The following is a 23,626-nucleotide window of genomic DNA, read 5'->3' on the forward strand; positions in this document are numbered from 1 at the left end:
GCCCCACCCTAACACCAGAACCCCTGACCCTGGGGCCATGAAATTCACAATTATTGAAAAGGCATCCTTATGCATCATAACCATGCACTTAGTTTGTTTAAATAATCTCCAGTAGCGGAAAAGAATATTTTCAAAAAATTAATGCATTTTCACTATATAGTGAATAGAGCCCCGCCCTAACACCAGAACCCCTGACCCTGGGGCCATGAATTTCACAATTTAGGAAGAGGCTCTCTTGCTGATCATAACTATGTACTTAGTTACTTTATTTAATACCCAGGAGCAGAGAAGAAGATACCAGTTTATTCACATCATGACCCCCAGGGGTAGGGCAGGTACCCAACAGGGGGTCAAGTTTTACATAGGTCCATACATAGTAAATGTCTTTAAAAATCATTTCTCAAACATAGCTAAGCCATTAGTAGAGGCATCCTCAAGTAGTGTAGATTCAAATTCGTTGAAATTATGAACCCCTTCAGATTGGGTGGGGACACAACAAGAGATCAAAGTTTTGCATTGAAATATTTAGGAAATGTCTCTAAAAATCTTGTTTTCAAAAACAGATAAGCAATGATTAGTCCTCAGGTAATGAAGATTCAAGTTTGTTCCAATTATGACCCCTGGGGTAGGGCAGTGCCACAACAGAGGGTAAGAGTTTAACATAAGAATATATAGGAAATATCTTTAAAAATTTTATTCTTAAGAACAGCGCAATCATGATGAATCATTTAATTATTGAAGCATCCTCAGGTAGTGTAAGTTCAGGTTTGTTCAAATCATGACCCCAGGGGGTAGGATGGGTCAACAATAGGTGATCAAAGTTTTACATAGGAGTATTTAGGTAAAAAAAATCTTCTGTTCAATAACAGCAAAGCAATGATTAGTCATATTAATATAGAAGCATCCTCAGGTGGTGTAGATTTAAATTTGTTCAAATCTTGACCCCCAAGGTTAGGGTGGGGCCATAATGGGGGATTTAAGTTTTAAATAGGAATAATTATGGAAAAATCTTTAAAAAGCTTCTTCTCAAGAACAGCAAAGCCATGTTTAGTCATTGTTATGGAAGCATCCTCAAGTAGTGTGTGGATTCAAATTTGTTCAAATCTTGACCCTCAAGTTAGGGTGGGGCCACAATGGGCAGTTAAAGTTTTACAAATGAACTTTTGAACACTGAAATGATTTCTGCTTTTTCTAAGCCAATGTAAGCAGGCCCATGGGCCTCTTGTTTTGTTTTCCTTTCATTTGTTAAGAGGGGGTGGATCACTCAGATGGCCACTTTGGCCCATGGCCAATATTATTATGGAATTTCTATGTTTTAGAATGGGTGACAAGGAAGTGAAACGGTTAATCATTGGTGCACATGTGGTATCCTGTATTCCAGACATAAGGTTCACATGTTTAAACCCACTTCAGCGCAGTGTTCTTCTGATGCTTACAGAGGTATGTTGAGAAAGTTGAGAATTATGGTCTGATCAAAACAGGTTAAGATCCCTTAAAAAATATGAGAATGATTTTTCAGTATTAATTGGTTACCATGGAATCATGTTTGAGGGTCACCCTTATCCATGAATTTACGTCCCCACGAACAATTATTTGGTCAATGTATTTATTCATTGAATCATCTTAATATACAAGTTACCTACAAAATTACGTCCCCATGAACCAACAAAATTTTGCTTAAGAACGAACGGTAATAAATGGAACCACAGGCCTTTAGATCGCTTTAATCCAACTTGAAAAAATAAAGGTATGGAACTCATTTCATAGGGTACCCACTTTTGCCAATAAAATACTTTTAAATCGAAAGATCTAAAACTTTTCTTTCTATTCATATCTTTCCACATATAAACAACCTACATTACTACCAAAGTTCATCCCGAAATTCCGTATACATCCCGAGATATGCTGAAATCAATTCCAAAATTGACGTTATTTATTTTACTCAACATTAGCTTGGGCCTCTGAATATTTACACTAAAAATTGTAATATGGGAAGAATTTTTCCCAGAATTTGCTCTATGTTCACTGAATATTTGCTTTTTAGCAATCAATCTCTACAAAATTTTATATGACTTGATCAAAAGGTCTTACTAAGTTACCAACAACATTTTAGGGGTCTAACTTTTAAAAAAAAAAAAATATGATGCATTCTGGGAAAATTTTCGTTCCATCATAACTTTTCACATTTATAATCAAAATGGCTGTGTGCAGTTGTCGAAGCGGACGTTTTCTAATTATTTATTTGCGAAAGGATTTAATATGGACTTGTACCATAGGACTGGCGGTAAATTTAGATTTTGCTTTGATGTTGCTGTGGTATATTTGCTAGAAGAATCACAGTGTTTTTTAAGCCACGCCCACCACATAATGAAATTACACCATTCAGTCAATGGAATGGTAACTGAATGGCCACTGAAAGGTCACTGAAAAGATCCTTTCCCCTGACTTTTCCATGGTCTTTCGATCACCATTCAGTCTTTCATCTTTCGATTACCATTCAGTCGACTGATTGGCAAATACATTTCTGTGGCCTTTCAGTTATCTTTCAGTTATATCTTTTTATTGAATAATGGGCTTATTTTTTAACTTAGAAATTTTACTTCACGTTTTCTTATTATAATGGCATTAAATTAATCTATTTCCGAATAAAAAAATGAAAAAAAAGTGAATATAAGAGAAAAAAATTCTTGCAGAAGGCAGGGGTTGAACCGCGGCCTCCCACTTGTTAGTTTGTGACATTATCCATTACGTCACGATGTCTTGTTGAATAAAATGTGTTTTAAAATCAATACATTTGTAGAAATCGAATTGGGACACCCAGTTCACTATTACGTCCATTACGTCACGACATCTTGTTGAATAAAATGTGTTTTAAAATCAATACATTAGTAGAAATCGAATTGGGACACCCAGTTCACCTGTTGTATGGAGGAGCTGGGAATATGTATATATCTTGTATACATTTTGTATATTGTATGTTAATTGTGCAGATTTTTGGGCTACTAATTAATTACACATCTCTTATCGGGATGATGACAATTATCGGCGATGAGCACCTGTTTTTTGTTGTTTTTTTTTCCAAAGAAATGATTCAAGATGGATCTTCACCTCGGAAAACAATGTAAATTCTTAAAACTATATCTTAATTTTAACATGCTAAATTATCATGCGATTTTAACAATCAAATTATTAATTCTATTTATGTAAGATAATTTTAAAACGATATCTTTTAAAAGCTAAAATATTATGCAATTTTAATAATTAACAAAGAAAATTTACATTATTAAAGTTTCTTCCAGAAAAGGCATAAATAATTAATTCTGTCTCGTCTTTCATAACCAGATATTTCCATGAAAACTAACCACATTATACACTGTGTTAGATGGATATAAAAATAATGAAAAACTATTTTAAAGCTGAAAAAATAAAACTTTTTTTTTCTTTATTTTAAGAAGAAACAAGTTCCATACCTGTATCTTTTTTATACACTCTACATTTTTTTAAGTCAGATTTAAGCGATCCAAAGGCCTCTGCATTGAACCCCACAAATTAAAATGATTCCACAGTACTTGCTTCATATTTATACCCCTGCTCTGAAGGAAAGGGGGGTACACTGTTTTACTCTTGTGTGCCTGTCTGTGTGTCTGTCTGTAACAAATTTTCTTCACAGTTTTCTCAGCAGTTACTCATCGCATATGCTTGAAATTTTAGCACACTCTCTGTTTAGGCATGCCATATGGTGGGATTCATAAGAGCATATCACCTCAGAGGGGTATTGCTAGTTAGCATTGGATCACAGACCTTCTTGATTCATAAGTTCCAAGTCTTTCTTTTTCATACCTATTGAGTTACCTTTGCAAAATTTTATTTACAGTTCTTAAATTGGTATGGTATATGTGTCTGTGTGCATGTAGGTGACATCAAAAATAATGTCAGGCAAATTGAAATTTTTGAAAAAATTCAACTTACCATAATGTAATATTATACTGTATATACATATTATAGTTATTCTTTCTGAAGTTACAATAGAATAGAAAAATGCATAAAAAAGTCAGAATTTTATTAGTAGAACTTTATTTGAAAAAAGACAATATTAAGTACATGTGTATGTGTACTTCCTAAAAGATTTCCAAAAATACATAATCAAAAAATTATAGTTTTTAATGGCCAGACTTGTGATGGAAATGTTAGTGTTTAGATCTATACCTTAATTATTAAAAAATTATAAGTTTTTAATGGCCAGACTTGTGACAGAAATGCTATTGTTTAGATCTATACCTTGATCAAGTTTCTTTTTTATATGTGAAAAAAGGATTTTATTATGTCACCCCGAATGAAGTCGGAGGACATATTGCTATTGTACACATGTAAACATTGTTCATGGACTTTCTCGCAGATAGCTGGGGCAATGTTGCTGAAACTTTCCATAAAAGATGTTGACCAACTGAATTTGTGCGAAAAATATTTTTCAGTTTCGACATGGCTACTGTTGCCATGGAAACCTACAAAAAGTGACAAATTTTGTCCTGAAGTGTTGTCGCTGATCCCAAGACAATCGTAATGAATCTTCATAGAAATTATAAATGGTAAACAGTAAATGTACTTGTGCGAATCACATTTAAAATTTTCAAACCACCCATTGTTGCCATGGAAACAGAAGAAAAGTAAAAACCGCTTAACTTCAATTTTCTCACAACCTGCTCAGGCAATTATTTTGAAACTTGTAAGGATTGTTCCTTACATTTTGTCAATTTCTATTTTAAAAATTAGAATCTTTTGCAAACAGTTGCCTTAGGAATGAAATAAACAGAAAAAGGTGAATATACACACAGATGTTTTCTGTGGTGGCTTGGACAATTGTGATGAAAATTTACAGAAATTATGATTAGACACTCTTTTTGTTCAGTCGACATTCAGAAATTTCTAAATGCCCATTGTTGCCATGGAAACAGGAAAAAGATGATTTTTTTTTAAATTTTCATTTTTCTCAGTAACTAACAAAGCAAACTTTTCAAAACTTTATTGGTTTTATCCTTTCAATGTATCAAAGTGGTTTCTGCATAAAATGGAATTGATGGTCAGTGGAAGGAAGCTGGGACGACTAATTGTTTTTTAGTCACCCTATTTTTAGGTAACTTGAGTCACTCAGGTGACCTATTGCTATCCATTTTTGTCTGTCGTCGGACGTCGTCCATTGTGCGTTAACTTTTGAACATTTTCAACTTCTTTTCTAGAACCGCTCAACCAATTTTGGTATATAACATCTTTGGGTGAAGAGGAACTAAAATTTTGAATTTAATGGTTCTTCCCCCCCCCCTTGGGGCCCCAGGGATGGGGCTAAAACCATCAAAATTGATGCAATCTTTAAAAATCTTCTTCTTTACTCCTGGACTTCAAGTAGTCAAACTGTTAGCATGATAATAATAGGCATTGGGTCCTCTACCTAAATTGTGAAATTCATGGCCCCAGGGTTAGGGGTTCTGGTGCTAGGGTGGGATACTATTGATTACATAGTGAAAATGCATTAATTCTTTGAAAATCTTTTTCTCTGATCCTGGGTATTATTGAAACAAACTAAGTGCATGGTTATGACAAGCAATGATGCCTTTTCCAAAATTGTGAAATTCATGGGTCAGTGGTTCTGGTGTTAGGGCAGGGCTCTATTGATTATATAGTGAAAATGCATTAATTCTTTGAAAATCTTCTTCTCTGCTCCTGGGTATTATTGAAACAAACTAAGTGCATGGTTATGACAAGCAATGATGCTTTTTCCAAAATTGTGAAATTCATGGCCGCTGGGTCAGTGGTTCTGGTGTTAGGGCAGGGCTCTATTGATTATATAGTGAAAATGCATTAATTCTTTGAAAATCTTCTCTGCTCCTGGGTATTATTTAAACAAACTAAGTGCATGATTATGTTGCACAAGGATGCTTTTTCCAAAATTGTAAAATTCATGGTCCTGGGGTTGGGGGTTGGGGGCTCCATTGATTATATAGTGAAAAAGCATAATTTCTTTGAAAATATTCATTTCTGCTCCTGGTTATAAAGTAAACTAAGTGTGTAGTTATGATGAACAGGAGTGCTTCTTCATGAATCATGGCCTAGAAGTCAGATGTTCTAGTGTAAGGGTGGGACTCTATTGATAATATAGTGACAATGCATTAATTCTGTTAAATAATCCTGTCTGTTCCTTAGTGTTGAGCAGATAAACAAAGAGAATAGTTATGATGAACAATTGTGCTTCTTACAAAATTTTTAAAAACTTGTGGTCTCAAGTTTTGGTGTTTATCGAAGGGGGGGGGGGGGGGGGGCTATATTTATTAATAAAGTGAAAATGTGTTAAATGTTTGAAAATCTTCAATTAAGTGCATAGTTATGATGATTAGGGTACCTCTACCAAATTTATGAATTTCATGACCCTGGGACATGGGTTTTAGTGTAATGGTAGGGGTGTGTTGAATCTGTAATGAAAATGCATTATTTCTTTGAAAATCTTCATATTGAAGGCAAACAGAATTAAAGTTTTAATAAGCAAGAATATTTTTACCAGATTTTTGAACATCAGGACCATTTGGTCAAATGTTCTGGTCCTAGTCAGGGCTCTATTATTTTGTATTCAACTGAGAGAAGTTATTCTCCTTTGCCATTCACTTTTGATAATTAATCACTGTAAATAATGTATTTGAAAGTTAATATGAATAAGAGAATTATGCAAGAAATTTTATTGAATAATACAAAAAGTACTTTAATAGTTTTAATGATCAGGTAGACTTGTAAATAATAAATAAATAAAAATGAGTAAAAAATAACTTATTAAATGTTCTTCAAAGACCAGGAGAGGCCAATGTGATAGGTCACAATATGGGGTTAAAAGTAGTACAGAGGAACTAATGGTTTGTTGATAGTCTGCATGGTGATAGTGCTAAATGGGGGATAGATTAGAATTTATTGTACAGTATATGAGTTGTTACTAAATACTAGACTGATTATTCCGTTGATTCTGATCATCGTATTTCTCTTGCTTTTGGGCAACAAAGCTTCATCTATCAGTTTATTTTATACTCTATTGATCCTCTAAATTGTTGTATTATACTCAGATGACCATTAAGGCCCTTGGGCCTTGTGTTGTTTTGGAGCGTTCTCGTAGAAGGCTTAAAAAATCTTTATGAAACTTCACAGAAATAAAGGTCAACACCTGTAGTTGTGCGGATATATTTCTTTGTGTCGATGTCTACTTTAAAAACTGAAAAATCATAATTGCATTTTCTTGATACGAGTGGCCAAAAAACGTATATACGTTTATGCTTGATCTTTTTAAAGCTTTAAATTATTCAATTTCTTTGTCTTCCTAATTTATGTTTTCTGGAATATTCCTAGAGTAAATAAAGGTACATCTGTGAAGCTTTTATATGTTATTATTTTTAGCTCACCTCAACGAAGTTGGGGGAGCTTATGTAATACCCTCGGCGTCGGCGTCCCAGGTTAAGGTTTTTGGAGCAGTTTTCTTTTCAAGTACTTCTATGGCCTATATTAGTCAGAGATGCATGGAGGATGCTTCTAGTGTGTTTCATTGTACCAGTCAAGGTTTCAGATGCTGCAATTTCAGCTGAAGAATGACCAGGTTAATGTTTTTGGAGCAGGTTAAAGTTTTTGGAGCAGGTTAAAGTTTTTGGAGCAGGTCTCATTTCCAAGTAACTATAAGCCCTATATTGACCAAACTTGCATGGATGATACATCTAAGGATGCACACTACTGGACTTGCTTCGGATGCTGGATCTGACTTATATTTTCCGGATGAGTGACCAGGTTAAGATTTTTGGAGCAGATCTCATTTCCAAGTAAATAAAAGGCCTATATTGACCAAATTTGCATGGATGATACATTTAAGGATGCACACTACTGGACTTGCTTCGGATGCTGGATCTGACCTATATTTTCTGGATGAGTGACCAGGTTTAGGTTTTTGGAGCAGATCTCATTTCCAAGTATCTATAAACCCTATATTGACCAAACTTGCATGGATGATACATCTAAGGATGTACACTACTGGACTTGCTTCGGATGCTGGATCTGACCTATATTTTCTGGATGAGTGACCAGGTTAAAGTTTTTGGAGCAGATCTCATTTCCAAGTAACTATAAGCCCTATATTGGCCAAACTTGCATGGATGATACATCTAAGGATGCACACTACTGAACTTGCTTCAGATGCTGGATCTGACCTACATTTTCCGGATGAGTGACCAGGTTAAGGTTTTTGGAGGAGATCTCATTTCCAAGTAACTATAAGCCCTATATTGACCAAACTTGCATGGATGATACATCTAAGGATGCACACTACTGGACTTGCTACGGATGCTGGAACTGACCTATATTTTCCGGATGAGTGAACAGGTTAAGATTTTTGGAGGAGATCTCATTTCCAAGTAAATAAAAGGCCTATATTGACCAAACTTGCATGGATGATACATTTAAGGATGCACACTACTGGACTTGCTTCGGATGCTGGATCTGACCTATATTTTCTGGATGAGTGACCAGGTTAAGGTTTTTGGAGGAGATCTCATTTCCAAGTATCTATAAACCCTATATTGACCAAAATTGCATGGATGATACAGCTAAGGATGTACACTACTGGACTTGCTTCGGATGCTGGATCTGACCTACATTTTCCGGATGAGTAACCAGATTAAAATTTTTGGAGCAGATCTCATTTCCAAGTAACTTTAAGGCCTATCTGATCAAAACTTGCATGGATGATGCATCAAGGGACGAACAATCTCAAAACTTGCTTCAGATGCTGGATTTGACTTACATTTTCTGGATGAGTGACTAGTTTTAAGTTTTCAGATAAGTCTATTACCAAGTAACTGCAAGCCCTATCAGACCAAAATCGCATAAATGTTGCATCTAGGGATGCACACTCCTAGATTATTAGTTTAGTGTGGGACTTTGCCTTACTTAAAGGCAACATTCGTTGAGGTGAGCTCTGTAATCTCTGATTACCTATGTTTTTTCTTTATATGATTAAGAAGAAATAAAATATCTGATCATTTCCCAAAAAAGGTAGGATCAACGTTTCTTAAAACTAAAAATTATTCATTTTATTTTCATGTGTGTAGTTTTCGGGGACTGCACTGGAGTAATACACAAAGTACGAAGTGTACAGAAAAAAATTCTCTGGTGACAAAGACTTCGTTTTGCCATAGAAATGAGTTTCAATTGAATAAAAAGAGTAGTATATATTTGGCAGGCACTTTTTATTTCCTTCATTTCAAATATAGAAGACCAAATCAGTCCCCCCCCCCTTCTCTCTCTATAAATATATATATATGTCTTTCTCTAATTGCAAGTTTTGCTTTATGTCTTGGATTCTAAATAAAATGACCTTCACCTTCATATCATAAGCAACCCTTCATCATTAAGTTATCAAAATGTTAAGGCTTAATAATTAGGGCACCTGCTCTGTGGGTGCCCTATAGTGATCAGTCTGTCTGTCCGAGATCTCTTGGTCGGAGCATATCTTCTCTCTCCTTGGCTCAATCTGGCTCATGCTTCACCCACAGAGTGCCTTTGGGTAACGGGTTTGCAGTGACCTTGGACCATGTTTCTAGGTTTAAGGTTAAGGTCAAAGCAGAATTATATGAAAAATCCTTGTCCGGAGCATATCTTCTCTCCTCTTGGTTCAATGTGGCTCTTACTTCACTCACAGAGTGCCACTGGTCAATGGATGTGCAGTGACCTTGAACAATGTTTCTAGGTCAAGGGTCAAGGTCAAAAATAACCTCTCTGTTTAAATTCTTGTCTGGAGTATATTTTCTCTCTCCTTGGCCCAATCTGGCTCATACTTCACCCACAGAGTGCCTTTGGGTAAAGGGTGTGCAGTGACCTTGAACCATGTTTCTAGGTCTAAGGTGAAGGTCATAGAAGAATTATATGAAAAATCCTTGTCTGGAGCATATCTTCTCTCCCCTTCGTCCAATGTGGCTCATACTTCACTCACAGAGTGCCACTGGTCAATGGATGTGCAGTGACCTTGAACCAAGTTTTTTGGTCAAGGGTCAAGGTCAAAAATAGCCTGTCTGTTTAAAATCTTTGTTTTGTGCATAATTTCTTTCCCTTATGTCCAGTCAGCCTCAAACTTTACCAACTGATTTAGGATACGGAACATTTGTGATTTTCCTTCCATATATTGATAGAGAATATGCAACAATTTTCATAGAGGATATGCAACATTCGTGATTTTTGTGCCATTTTTTGATAGAGGGTATGGAGCACCCATGATATTCGTGCCATTTTTTATTAAAATGAGGATGACATAGAAGCCCTTTAGACTCAAAAACATCCCTTAATAGTACACAAATGTTCCTCTTCAAAATAAACCCTTTTCAGCCACCGTACATTTTCCTGTTCATTGCTAAAAGCTGAGACCTTTGAGATGGCCTCCATCTCAATGATATCTAGTTCTACAAAATAATGGCTAATTAACATGTCTATTTTCAAGATAACCCTCCCCCCCCCCCCCTTCCTCGAAATAGCGAGGTAGAAACGCAGATATAAAAATTACAACTGACAGGGAAGATGTTAAGAATTTCATGAATAAAGTTCCGCTGATGTGATCCAATATTTTCCCAGCACTCATTTTATTCTTGTTTTGTCTACAGAATTTATAATTATTTTATTTAAAATTTATATCTGAGAAAAGTAGTGATTGTCAGCCATATTCATTAGCATTTCGTGTTTTCTTGTGAATGTATTACTTGTATATGAATAATTTCATTCATTGATAGTTAGAATTATTTCAATTTTATTTCCATCTTTTTATTAATTTGAAAATCTTGGGATCCGCTCCTGCAGGTGTGTGAAAGCCTCATGGCTATTGTACATTCAGCACATCGGAAACGTTCCTGATTCTGATAAACTAAAAAAAAGTTTACACATATTTTATCATCTCATAAAAAAATTAGTCCATGTCCTATGCAAAAATGCTCAAATTGAAGAGGAAAATTCAAGAACTATTTTGCATCAGCCATGTTTTGACGTGAACCTGGCATTCTGTAAATTAAGATCTTCCGTCTTCTACAGAAGACATTCTTGTTATTCCTGATATCAGAGAAACATTAATAATTTTATTTCACACTAATCAGATCTCCCAAAATCAATTAACTTGAGTGAGAAGGGAGAGGAGATTTTTCTACGAATACTTACTTTCTTAAGTATTGGAACAATCTTACAGCTTATGGTTCAGTTTGGGGTGACATATGGTATTGCTTGCAATAGCAGATTTTCTAGTTTTACTTGTTCTTTTAGTGCATGTTGATTAATATGTGCCTGGTCTTTTTTAGCTCTACTAGTCAGAGATGGGTGTAGTCAGAGACTTCTGGTTTAAAAGAGGTCCAAACAAAATCTTCTCAAAAGCTGTGACTTGTGTGATTTTTGCCTTGTGTTATTTTCACCTTTCACACTTAAAAACAATTTTGCTCCATTTTAAATTTGCCCAGTTGCAGTTCTGTATAAGAAATTACACTGTGTTCTTTGAATTCGTCCATTTGAAATTCGCCAAATTGTGAGTAGGGCGAAAGGCGTGGAAATTTCCCTGTATACAGTAGATAAACTGACCAGTTACTTGTTTGTACAAACATGAATTAAAGTCTTGACCATAATCAGGGACCTATATAGGTCCCTGCCAAATCTACATGTATGTATAAAGAAACCTTCTCAGATATCATATCTTTGAAATTCCAGGAGACAACATTTATTACTGATGCAGCTAGCATTTATATACAGTCCCTGAAACGTTCTACTTTCCCATTTTTCCTTTCGCTCACCATTCGTTCAGCGTGCGTTCACCGTGCATTCACCGTGCGCTCTCCGTTCACAGTTTTGCGTTCAGCATTCACCGTGCGCTCGCGTTCACCGTTCACAAAGCGTTCAGCGTTCGCTCTTCGTTCATTCACTTTGCGTTCACCTTACGTTCAGCGTTCACTTATCCTTCAGTCTTTATTGTCATTCGGAACTCCGAAGTGAAAGGACTTATCTTTTTTTAGCTCACCTGAGCCGAAGGCTCAAGTGAGCTTTTCTGATCAAAATTTGTCCGTTGTCTGTCGTCGTCGGCGTCGTCATTGTAAACTTTTCACATTTTCATCTTCTTCTCCAGAACTACTGGGCCAATTTCAATCAAACTTGGCACAAAGTATCCTTGGGTAAAGGGGATTCAAGTTTATTCAAATGAAGGGCCACTCCCTCTCAAAGGGGAGATAATTATGAAATAGCAAATAATTAATGACATTATTGAAAAATCTTCTTCTCAAGAACCAATGGGCCAGGAAAGATGAAACTCATATGGAATTATTGTCAGGTAGTGTAGATTCAAGTTTGTTCAAATCATGACCCCCGGGGGTAGGGTGGGGCCACAATGGACGATCAAAGTTTTACATAGGAATATATAGGAAAAATCTTCAAAAATCTTCTTCTCAAGAACAGCAAAGCTATGATTGGTCATATTTATATGGAAGCATCCTCAGGTGGTGTAGATTCAAGTTTGTTCAAATCATGACCCCCGGGGGTAGGGTGGGGCCACAATGGATGGTCAAAGTTTTACATAGGAATATATAGGAAAAATCTTCAAAAATCTTCTTCTCAAGAACAGCAAAGCTATGATTGGTCATATTTATATGGAAGGATCCTCAGGTGGTGTAGATTCAAGTTTGTTCAAATCATGACCCCCGGGGGTAGAGGGGTCCACAATGGACGATCAAAGTTTTACATAGGAAAATATAGGAAAAATCTTCAAAAATCTTCTTCTCAAGAACAGCAAAGCTATGATTGGTCATATTTATATGGAAGCATCCTCAGGTGGTGTAGATTCAAGTTTGTTCAAATCATGACCCCCCGGGGTAGGGTGGGGCCTCAATGGACAATCAAATTTTTAGAAAGGAAAATATAGGAAAAATCTTCAAAAATCTTCTTTTCAAGAACAGCAAAGCTATGATTGGTCATATTTATATGGTGTAGATTCAAGTTTGTTCAAATCATGACCCCCGGGGGTAGGGTGGGGCCTCAATGGACAATCAAAGTTTTACATAGGAATATATAGGAAAAATCTTCAAAAATCTTCTTCTCAAGAATAGCAAAGCAATGATTGGTAATATTTTTATAGAAGCATACTCAGGTGGTGTGGGTTCAAGTTTGTTCAAATCATGACCATCAGGGGGTAGGGTGGGGCCACAATGGACGACAATTAAAGTTTAACATAGGAGAATATAGGAAAAATCTTCAAAAATCTTCTTCTCAAGAACAGCAAAGCCATGATTGGTCAAATTTATATGGAAGCATCTACAGGTGGTGTAGATTCAAATTTGTTCCAATCATGACCCCCTGGGGGTAGGGTGGGGCCACAATGGACAATCAAAGTTTTCATGGAGTATATAGGAAAAATCTTCAAAAATCTTCTTCTCAAGAACAGCAAAGCTATGATTTGTCATATTTATTTGGAAGAATCCTGAGGTGGTATAGATTCAGGTTTATTCAAGTCATGACCCCTAGGGGTAGGGTGGGGCCACAATTGACAATTAAAGTTTTACATGGGAATATGTAGGAAAAATCTTCTTTTCAAGAACAGCAAAGCTATGATTGGTCATATTTATATTGGAAGCATCCTCAGGTGGTGTAGATTCTAGTTTGTGCAAATCATGACCCCCAGGGTAAAGGTGGGGCCACAATGGACGATCAAAGTTTAAAATAGGTGTACATAGGAAAAATCTTCAAAAATCTTCTTCTCAAGAACAGCAAAGCTATGATTGGTCATATTTATATGGAAGCATCCTCAGGTGGTGTAGATTCAAGTTTGTTCAAATCATGACCCCCCGGGGTAGGGTGGGGCCTCAATGGACAATCAAATTTTTAGAAAGGAAAATATAGGAAAAATCTTCAAAAATCTTCTTTTCAAGAACAGCAAAGCTATGATTGGTCATATTTATATGGTGTAGATTCAAGTTTGTTCAAATCATGACCCCCGGGGGTAGGGTGGGGCCTCAATGGACAATCAAAGTTTTACATAGGAATATATAGGAAAAATCTTCAAAAATCTTCTTCTCAAGAATAGCAAAGCAATGATTGGTAATATTTTTATAGAAGCATACTCAGGTGGTGTGGGTTCAAGTTTGTTCAAATCATGACCATCAGGGGGTAGGGTGGGGCCACAATGGACGACAATTAAAGTTTAACATAGGAGAATATAGGAAAAATCTTCAAAAATCTTCTTCTCAAGAACAGCAAAGCCATGATTGGTCAAATTTATATGGAAGCATCTACAGGTGGTGTAGATTCAAATTTGTTCCAATCATGACCCCCTGGGGGTAGGGTGGGGCCACAATGGACAATCAAAGTTTTCATGGAGTATATAGGAAAAATCTTCAAAAATCTTCTTCTCAAGAACAGCAAAGCTATGATTTGTCATATTTATTTGGAAGAATCCTGAGGTGGTATAGATTCAGGTTTATTCAAGTCATGACCCCTAGGGGTAGGGTGGGGCCACAATTGACAATTAAAGTTTTACATGGGAATATGTAGGAAAAATCTTCTTTTCAAGAACAGCAAAGCTATGATTGGTCATATTTATATTGGAAGCATCCTCAGGTGGTGTAGATTCTAGTTTGTGCAAATCATGACCCCCAGGGTAAAGGTGGGGCCACAATGGACGATCAAAGTTTAAAATAGGTGTACATAGGAAAAATCTTCAAAAATCTTCTTCTCAAGAACAGCAAAGCTTTGATTGGATATATTTTTTTGAAAGCATCCTCAGGTAGTGTAGATTCAAGTTTGTTCAAATCATGAGCCCCGGGGGTAGGGTGGGGCCACAATGAACGTTAAAAGTTTTATATAGGAATATATAAGAAAAACCTTTAAAAATCTCAAGAACAGCAAAGCCATGGTTTGTAATATTTATATGGAAGCATCCTCAGATAGTGTAGATTCAAATTTGTTCAAATCATGACCTCCAGGGATAGGGTGGGGCCACAATGAAAGTTCAAACTTGTAGAGAAAAAAGTCACAGTTAGTCAAAAAATTATGTAAGCAGTGTAGATTTAATTTTGTTCAAGTCATACCCCCCCCCCCCAACTCCCTTTTAGGGGTAGGTTGGGACCATTTATGCATTTAAGCTTTTCAATACTAAACTGATTTTCCCTTTTTTCCTGGCCACAGTGCTCAGGTGAGCGATGTGGCCCCTCGGCCTCTTGTTTAAGTAAGGATTTACAGGTTTTGAATTTAATAATTAACATATCGTGTTTAAAGAATCATTATTTCATGGGAAAAAGAATTATCTACAATATTTATTTTTATCATTTTAACTTAGCTGTTAGGTTATTTATTAAATTCATCTGGAAAATAAATGTTGTTATAAGTACATGTATGTACCTATGTTGAACGATTCTGAAAATTTAAATTTAAATACGGGCAATATACAGATACTTCAAGCACTACAAAATTTTGTTGTTATGTTAAAGACGACAAATCGTTAATGGATAGATAATAATCGAAGTCAATTAATCTACCAACTGCGGCAAAAATACGAAAATATTTATTTCTAACTCATTTTTTTTTCAAATACAGTGGTTCCCGTTTTATCGAATAGTCAAGTTGTCAGCCAAGTTTTATCCGAATAGCCGAAAATTAGAATAGCCGATTGCTCCATACCGAGTCCAAAGATAGATGTATAGAGCTACATGTATTGATAATACATCGTAGCAAATTTCAAGCTTGCACTTTCGTTTTCTTTTGACATGTTTACTTAATGACTTTACTAAAAATAATTTATTTCACTTACTTATGAATTTAATATGAATTTTTTTCAAATAAATTGACGTATAGAATATATTCTTTGATAGTTATTGCCATCTTTCTTCAGCACATGTTTACATTCCTTCTTCGATGGTCGCCATTTTGGAAACGGAAGTAGACTAAATGCTTGACTAATAACCGTAAACTATTTTTCCCTGGATAGATTGTAAATTAAAAATAAACAAAAATATTAAATATATGTAATTGTTTCGTTTTTATTTGTTTCTTTAATACGGTTACGTATTTTATACTGTGTGTGAGTTTACCAGTCTCGTTCTTGTCTGCTGAAGAGAGATTTTGAGAGCCATGTGGAGAAAGATGGTATGAATTTTGAGACGTATTTTTATAGAACGGGCCATTTGTGATTTTTACCATAAATTTTGCACTGAAAAGTGAATAAATATTAAGCCAATTGACCAAGTTAAACAACTGAATAGGCTTATTTCATTATCCAAGCAAATTGCCATACAGTTCACAAGCTAATCAGTTCAATAATTAAAATTTCACGCCGAAAAAATTGCAAATAATTGTCATAATTAACAAGTGCATCATTGAACCCAAGCTGATCACGACAACTGTAATCAAAACATATCTATTTACTATGCCCACTATTGACACAGGTAAGGCCTGTGTGCGTCCAGCCGTAACTAATCCCCTCATTGTGGTACTCAAGCCAGTCAAGGTAATTGGTGTCAAACTGTGTAAACAAAGGCTTCACATACGAAGTTGGAGGTGTGAACAAGGTGCTGATTATCAAAAAACACTACGATAGTCCAAATTTTTGTATCGGATAAAACGAAATTCCAATATTTTCTCATCAGAATATCAGGTGAAATTATTAATAAATATGTAAGAAATGGTTTTGTGCTCTGATATTATATTGAAATAGCCGAAATATTCGTTAAACCGCTATCCGATAAAATGGAAGCCACTGTAATACAGAAATACATGTGAGAACTAGTTCTGAGAATTATAAACAGTACTGCAGATATCCAGTTAATTAAGTATCTTTATGGCGAATTAAATTGATAGTGTGGTTTAAAAAAATATTTGTTTACAATGTAATACATTAAAGTTTTTTTTTTAAATTTACATATATAAAGTCTTTAATTAGAGAAAGAGAAATGCCTTTAGAACATGATTATCTTTGATATAACCAAGGTGATTCGCCAGTAATGATATTTTTCACCGTAACTTTATATGTTTGCCATTCGATATGATTTTTTTTTTTAGAAATGTTGGAATCAGATCTAGAAATGATGAGAAAAAATGTTAAAACTTCTTGGAAATACAAAACTTTGCTTTCGGTTTGGTGAAACTTCGAGACTTTCACACCTGCACAGTGTCGAATGATTTTGATTGACAGGTCAAGCACGTGGACTTCGTATGAACTTGAAGCAGGAAAATAAAAACCGATTATGACTGTAAAACAAATGGATTTGTTGTTAAAAAGTGGTTACTTTCACTGCCTGATATATTTAAGATAAATTAAGAATTTTGTTTGATATAGGTACAAACATTTGAGGAAGAGGGGGGGTGGGGGCGCTAATACCGAATCTCTCTCTCTCTCTCTCTCTCATTTGTCTGTTTAATAAAAACTATGACAGCATATTACTTAAATATAAAGTTGTGAAAATTTAATATTAAGCAAATAATATGAATGCCTTTTTGTATCATCTTGTCCTAGTATAATCACGGCCGGGAAATGTCTACAGATACATGTAGAAGTCCGCTCAATAAATCATCAAAAAATACAACATAAATATATTATTGCATTAAAATACGAGTGTATTTATGCAATACGTCCACATGCCTTTGTAAAATATTTTATTTTTTTTTCTCATTATTTTACAGGGAATCGCCTTGGCACGGAAATATATGTATGGATGTTACAACCGTTGTAATTCATTCTATAAGTCCGTAGTCTAAAATCCACATTATTTGTAATGGTTTTATATATCAAATAAGAATAAACATATTTATTTTACAACTAGATTAATTTTATCTTTTATACTACAGCGTTCGGTAACAATTACATGTACAATGTTTTATAGCGATAAAAATCGTGTTATTAAAAACTTGAATTTAAAATCGTACATATGTGCAGAAAATATTGTAAGAAACTTAAATTAATAATTTTACTTAATGTGCATGTATCGTCTTTCTTAGGACAATTTTCATTGATTTGTTTATTTATTTATTATTTATTCATTTTTAGCACCAACAATAGAATAGTTTCAATGCAAGGAAAAGATCAGAGGCATTCCGAATAAATCGTTCATCTTGCGTTCACCGTTCATTCACCGTTCACTTTGCGCTCGCGTTTGTGCTCCGTTCGCGTTCTGCGTTCGCTCACCGTTCACACATCGTTCACCAAGTTGCGTTCAGCGTTCACACATCGTTCACTCACTGTTCACTCTGCGTTTGTTCAGCGTTCATTCACCGTTCGTTCAGCGTTCGCTCACCGTTCAAGTGGGAAAGTAGAATGTTTCAGGGACTGTATCACCTTGTCCTTGCATGATAATTTTTCTGCCAAAAGCATCTACATTTAGATATTTTATTTCAACCAAATGATATATTTATACATACTTAGTATATAAATCACACTCAGAAACTTGAATTTTAGTAATGTATACCTATGAGAACACTTCTAATTGCTTGAAAATTGCATTAAATACATTTTTACGCCCCATCATGAATATTGCCAGGGCATAGAGTTTGTCATGTCCGTCTTCCATCCTCCTGTAGCGCTTTGTGTTAAGCTCAGTTCAAAGCTCAATTTCAAAGAAACTATTCAAAATATTTTTATCAAACTTCCAAATCTAATACATATTGATAAGAGCTAGCTATTCAACTACATCAACATTTTTTGACCTTGACCTTTCCTTTGATATTGATCTCACTTTTTTTAAATTAGTGTCAAACTTCATATGCTAATACATACAACTGTAATGATGTAAGCTATTTAACTGTATCAGCATTTTTGACCTTGACCTTTAATTTGACAATGACCTCATTTTTCTTAAATTAGTGTCAGACTTCATATGCTAATATATAACTCTCAATCTCTCGAAACCCTTGATCCCTCGAAGTCAAAATGCAGTCCCACTATGCATATTCTATTGAAATTTACCCTCAATACCTTGAAGTGGCTATGTGTATGCAAGCATTACATAACTAACACCTTTACCTGGACATTTAAATGGCCCCTGGCAGAAGACGGGACTTGAGGAAGGGGATGTTTATTTAGGTGACACTTGTATTGCAAGGTGATAATTGATTGATAATTAAACATATTTTGCCTGTCTGCTCTTAAAAGAATTAACATCGACTGTTTTACGATAATTTAGAGATGCTGTGAAAAGTAGAAATTGATTACAAGATGAGACACAAATTTGAATCAGTGTCAAAGTTAAATGAATAATAAAAATGCAGAAACTATGCAAAGCATCATCATTGTCAATTAGACAACTTTTGAAGAACAAATACAGAACTGCATTTGATGATCATGTTTAGTATCAACATGTACAAATAGTCAATGCTACGTACAATGCTATTGTTGTTTTCATGTAACAAATGCGCAGTATGATGTTCGTATTGCATAGAATAAATATACATGAATGTTGACGATATAGAATTTTTTTGTTTTTATTATTCAGTTAAAAAATATTCACCTAAAAATACAAAGAAGTATCATTCTTTTATAACAAGAGGCCCATGGGCCACATTGCTCACCTGAGCACATTGGCAAGGCAGAAGCACAAATCAGTTTAGTATTGAAAAGATTAAGAGGGGGGGGGGGGGCTTGAATTTTAAACTACCTGATGATGTTTCAATGTCAATATAACAAATGGCTTTGTTGTACTTGAGGTGATTTTTAAAAAAATTTCCCATATATTCCTTTGTAAAAATTTGTTCCCCCATTGTGGCTCCTCCCTATCCCAGGGGTCATCATTTGAACAAAATTGAATCTACACTACCTGAGGATGCTTCCATATCAATATGACTAAACATAGCTTTTCTGTTCTTGAGAAGAAATTTTTTTCTATATGTTCTTATGTAAAACTTTCGATCCCCCTATTGGGCCCCACCCTAACCTCGGGGGTCATCATTTGAACAAAATTGAATTTACACTACCTGAGGATGCTTCCATATCAAAATGACTAAACATGATTTTCAGTTCCTGAGAAGAAGATATTTTCCTATTGTTCCTATGTAAAATTTTCGATCCCCTATTATAGCCCATCCCTATCCCTTGGGGTCATCATTTTAACAAACTTGAATCTACACTACCTGAGGATGCTTCCATATCAAAATGAGTAATCATGGCTTTGCAGTTCTTCATCAGAAGATATCTTCCTATACATTTCTATTTCAGACTTTTATCCTCCATTGTGGCCCCACCCTAACCCAGGGGGTCAGGATTTGAATAAACTTGAATCTACACTACCTGAGGATACTTCCACATAAAAATGATCAATCAGGGCTTTGCTGTTCCTGAGAAGAAGATTTTTAAAGATTTTTCCTATATATTTCTATGTAAAACTTTGATCCTCAATTGTGGCCCCGCCCTACCCCCGGGGGGTCAGGATTTGAACAAACTTGAATCTACACTACCTGAGGATAGTTCCACATAAATATGACTCATTATGGCTTTGCTTTCTTGAGAAGAAGATTTTTAAAGATTTTTCCTATATATTTCTATGTAAAACTTTGATCCTCCATTGTGGCCCTGCCCTACCCCCGGGGGGTCAGGATTTGAACAAACTTGAATCTACACTACCTGAGGATGCTTTCATATAAATATGACCAATTAGGGCTTTACTGTTATTGAGAAGAAGTTTTTAAAGATTTTTCCTATATATTTCTATGTAAAACTTTGATCCTCCATTGTGGCCCTGTCCTACCCCCAGGGGTCATGATTTGGACAAACTTGAATCTACACTACATGAGGATGCTTCCATATCAATATGACCAATTAGGGCTTTGCTGTTATTGAGAAGAAGGTTTTTAAAGATATTTCCTATATATTTCTATGTAAAACTTTAATCCCCCATTGTGGCCCCGCCCTACCCCCGGGGGGTCATGATTTGAACAAACTTGAATCTACACTACCTGAGGATGCTTCCATATAAATATGACTCATCATTGCTCTGCTGTTATTGAGTAGAAGATTTTTAAAGATTTTTCCTATATATTTCTATGTAAAACTTTGATCCTCCATTGTGGCCCCGCCCTACCCCCGGGGGTCATGATTTGAACAAACTTGAATCTACACTACCTGAGGATGCTTCCACATGAGTTTCATCTTCCCTGGCTTTGTGGTTCTTGAGAAGAAGATTTTTAAAAGATGCTATTAATTTTTCACTAATTCTTTATTATCTCCCCTTGAAAGAGGGCGTGGCCCTTCATTTGAACAAACTTGAATCCCCTTCACCCAAGGATACTTTGTGGCAAGTTTGGTTGAAATTGGCCCAGTGGTTCTTGAGAAGGAGTCGAAAATGTGAAAAGTTTACAGACGGACGGTCGGACAGACAGACAGACGGACAGACCGACTACAGACAAAATGTGATCAGAAAAGCTCACTTGAGCCTTCGGCTCAGGTAAGCTCAAAACCACTGTAAAAGTTTAGCACTGCATGGATGAATGAAAATCATTACATCTGGTGATACTAATTTTAAAGCCTGTCAACCAACCCGGAAAATTCAAGACTCTTGAAAACTTGAACTCTTGATCTCTCGAAGTTTTTCCTTGGTCATGTGGACTTCGAGGTATCTCAAGTTACCTGTACTGATGTAAGCTTTTCAACTGCATCAACATTTTTTACCTTGATCTTTCCTTCGATTTTGACATCATTTTTCTTGAATTAGTGTCAGAGCTGAACAATTTGTCCGCCATATTTGATAGATCTTTTGCTATATCTGAGGGCCCCTATATATAGAGCCGCTCACTTAAAGTCACTGTTCAGTGTAATCAATCGTCACCAGTGTAGATGGATGTATGCTATACAGCACACAGTAGTGAAAAAAAATAACTGTGAACTTCCTATAATGCAGGAGAGTAGGATACCAAAGAGACACATAACAGTTGCACAGGTCAGAGCCGTATACAAACAAACACAACTACACCATAACTACAATAAAATGTAAACAAAAGTAATGCAAGATAACGAACATGTGTTGCCATTCCACGCCGATACCCGTGACAATAAAGCAGTCAGGTGTAACGAATGCGAAGGGTATATCCCGGTGTTGATATCATAGATAGTAATCTCGAAAATGGCGTATGCTTATCTACGAGTCGTGTTCAGCTTTTAGCTCTGTGTTAATAGGTGTTCTCTGTAACCACTTAAACTTCTTTGCCACGCATGGTCACCGATTTTGATGAAACTTTGCTCATTATTACAACTTGACACCAGAAACATATATCAAAGAAAATTTCGTTGCTATGTGTCTTGGTTGCCATGGTAACAGCCAGAAAAGTTGAAAAAATTGAGATTTTCAACCACTTTAAATCTTTATTAAGCCTTAATAAAGACTAAGAAAAACAAACAAACCATTCTCCCAAAAACATGACACCTTGTTGCCACTTATGCTCTAAAGAAACTATTTAGAATTTATCTCTAAGTAAGTGGTAACCATGGGTACATTTGGAATACATTTTAGATGCTGAAAAATGCTGAAAAACGCTCCATAGTCACAAATGATAGATGTTACATGATCAAACTCAATCAACAACCTAAGAAAAACAATGAAAAATATTTGACCTCATGTAATTAGGTATTGGCAATATTATTCTAAAAATAACTTTCATGGTTGCCATGGTAACACAGTGTCACCATGAAAAATCTGTTGCTATGATTGGGTTAATGCTACTATCGTGAGGAAAAACAATAAAATTCATGACAGGCACATATGCATCCTTAGGACCTTGCAACACCGACAACATAAGTAAAATTGAGATTAATTGTTACTTTGCAGTGTAACCATGGAAACAACGTACTAGTTGTTTAAAGTGATATTTTTTTGCTGCTTTAGGAATTTACCAACCTTTTAATCAAGAAAAATATCATTTGAATCACCTTGAATAGTACTTATCTCGTAGAACTTAAGTTGAATATCATATATTGATAAAGGTTGTTGAAAAATTCAACACTGTTGCTATGGTTACCAAGAAGAGAAAATGTTCGATTTTGTTAATTTTTTGTCAATATTAGACCCTATGTGCCAGCTTTTTGCATCCAGTTAGAGATTGGGTGATAGTCAAAATTGAAAGTCAGGTTAGTTGTTCACATATATCAATCATTAAAGTTTTGGGAATCTACAAACAACGGTACGTATCCAAGGAAACAGAGTATTTTTCAGATTTTTATGCATGTTTTTTCGCCTTATTTCCATAGCAACGCACTAGTCTAAATATATAATCTAAAGAACTGAAATTGAATTTCTTGAAATGTGAAAATTAAGGTCACAACAAGGCCTTTAAAAATTGATCATCAGTTATATAGAAATATGCTTTTTAAAAAGATAGGATAAGATTAAAACACTAAGAGAGTAAATTTAAAATCCCTTTGTGGTATTAAAACCATGGCAACCATTGCCAACCTATAAGAAATATCATATTTTGTCCTTGGTATATGTTACAAGGACCTCTTCTCTATTATTTGCTTGCATTTCAACCTATAATTGTTTTTATTCTTAAGTGTATGACTTTATAAAATTAAATGAACAAAATTATTACTTTTGAATACTTTGTTTCCATAGTAACGTATGTTATAGATGATTTA

The 23,626-nt window shown here is 35.2% G+C and overlaps 1 protein-coding gene across 1 annotated transcript in view; it reads left to right on the top strand.

Annotated features, from left to right (window-relative positions):
* Nucleotides 1–23,626, top strand: part of LOC133198191 (uncharacterized) — a 54,692-nt gene that overhangs the window by 19,775 nt on the left and 11,291 nt on the right. Inside the window, exon 3 of the mRNA XM_061334320.1 lies at nt 1,320–1,440. Within this exon, the coding sequence (XP_061190304.1) occupies nt 1,320–1,440 (121 nt within the window). The remainder of the gene's footprint in view (nt 1–1,319; nt 1,441–23,626) is intronic.

This window comes from Saccostrea echinata, unplaced genomic scaffold (assembly GCF_033153115.1).
Source record: "Saccostrea echinata isolate AGI-Se365-2 ecotype Australia unplaced genomic scaffold, CSIRO_AGI_Sech_v1 ptg000033l, whole genome shotgun sequence".
Classification (NCBI taxonomy): Eukaryota; Metazoa; Mollusca; class Bivalvia; order Ostreida; family Ostreidae; genus Saccostrea; species Saccostrea echinata.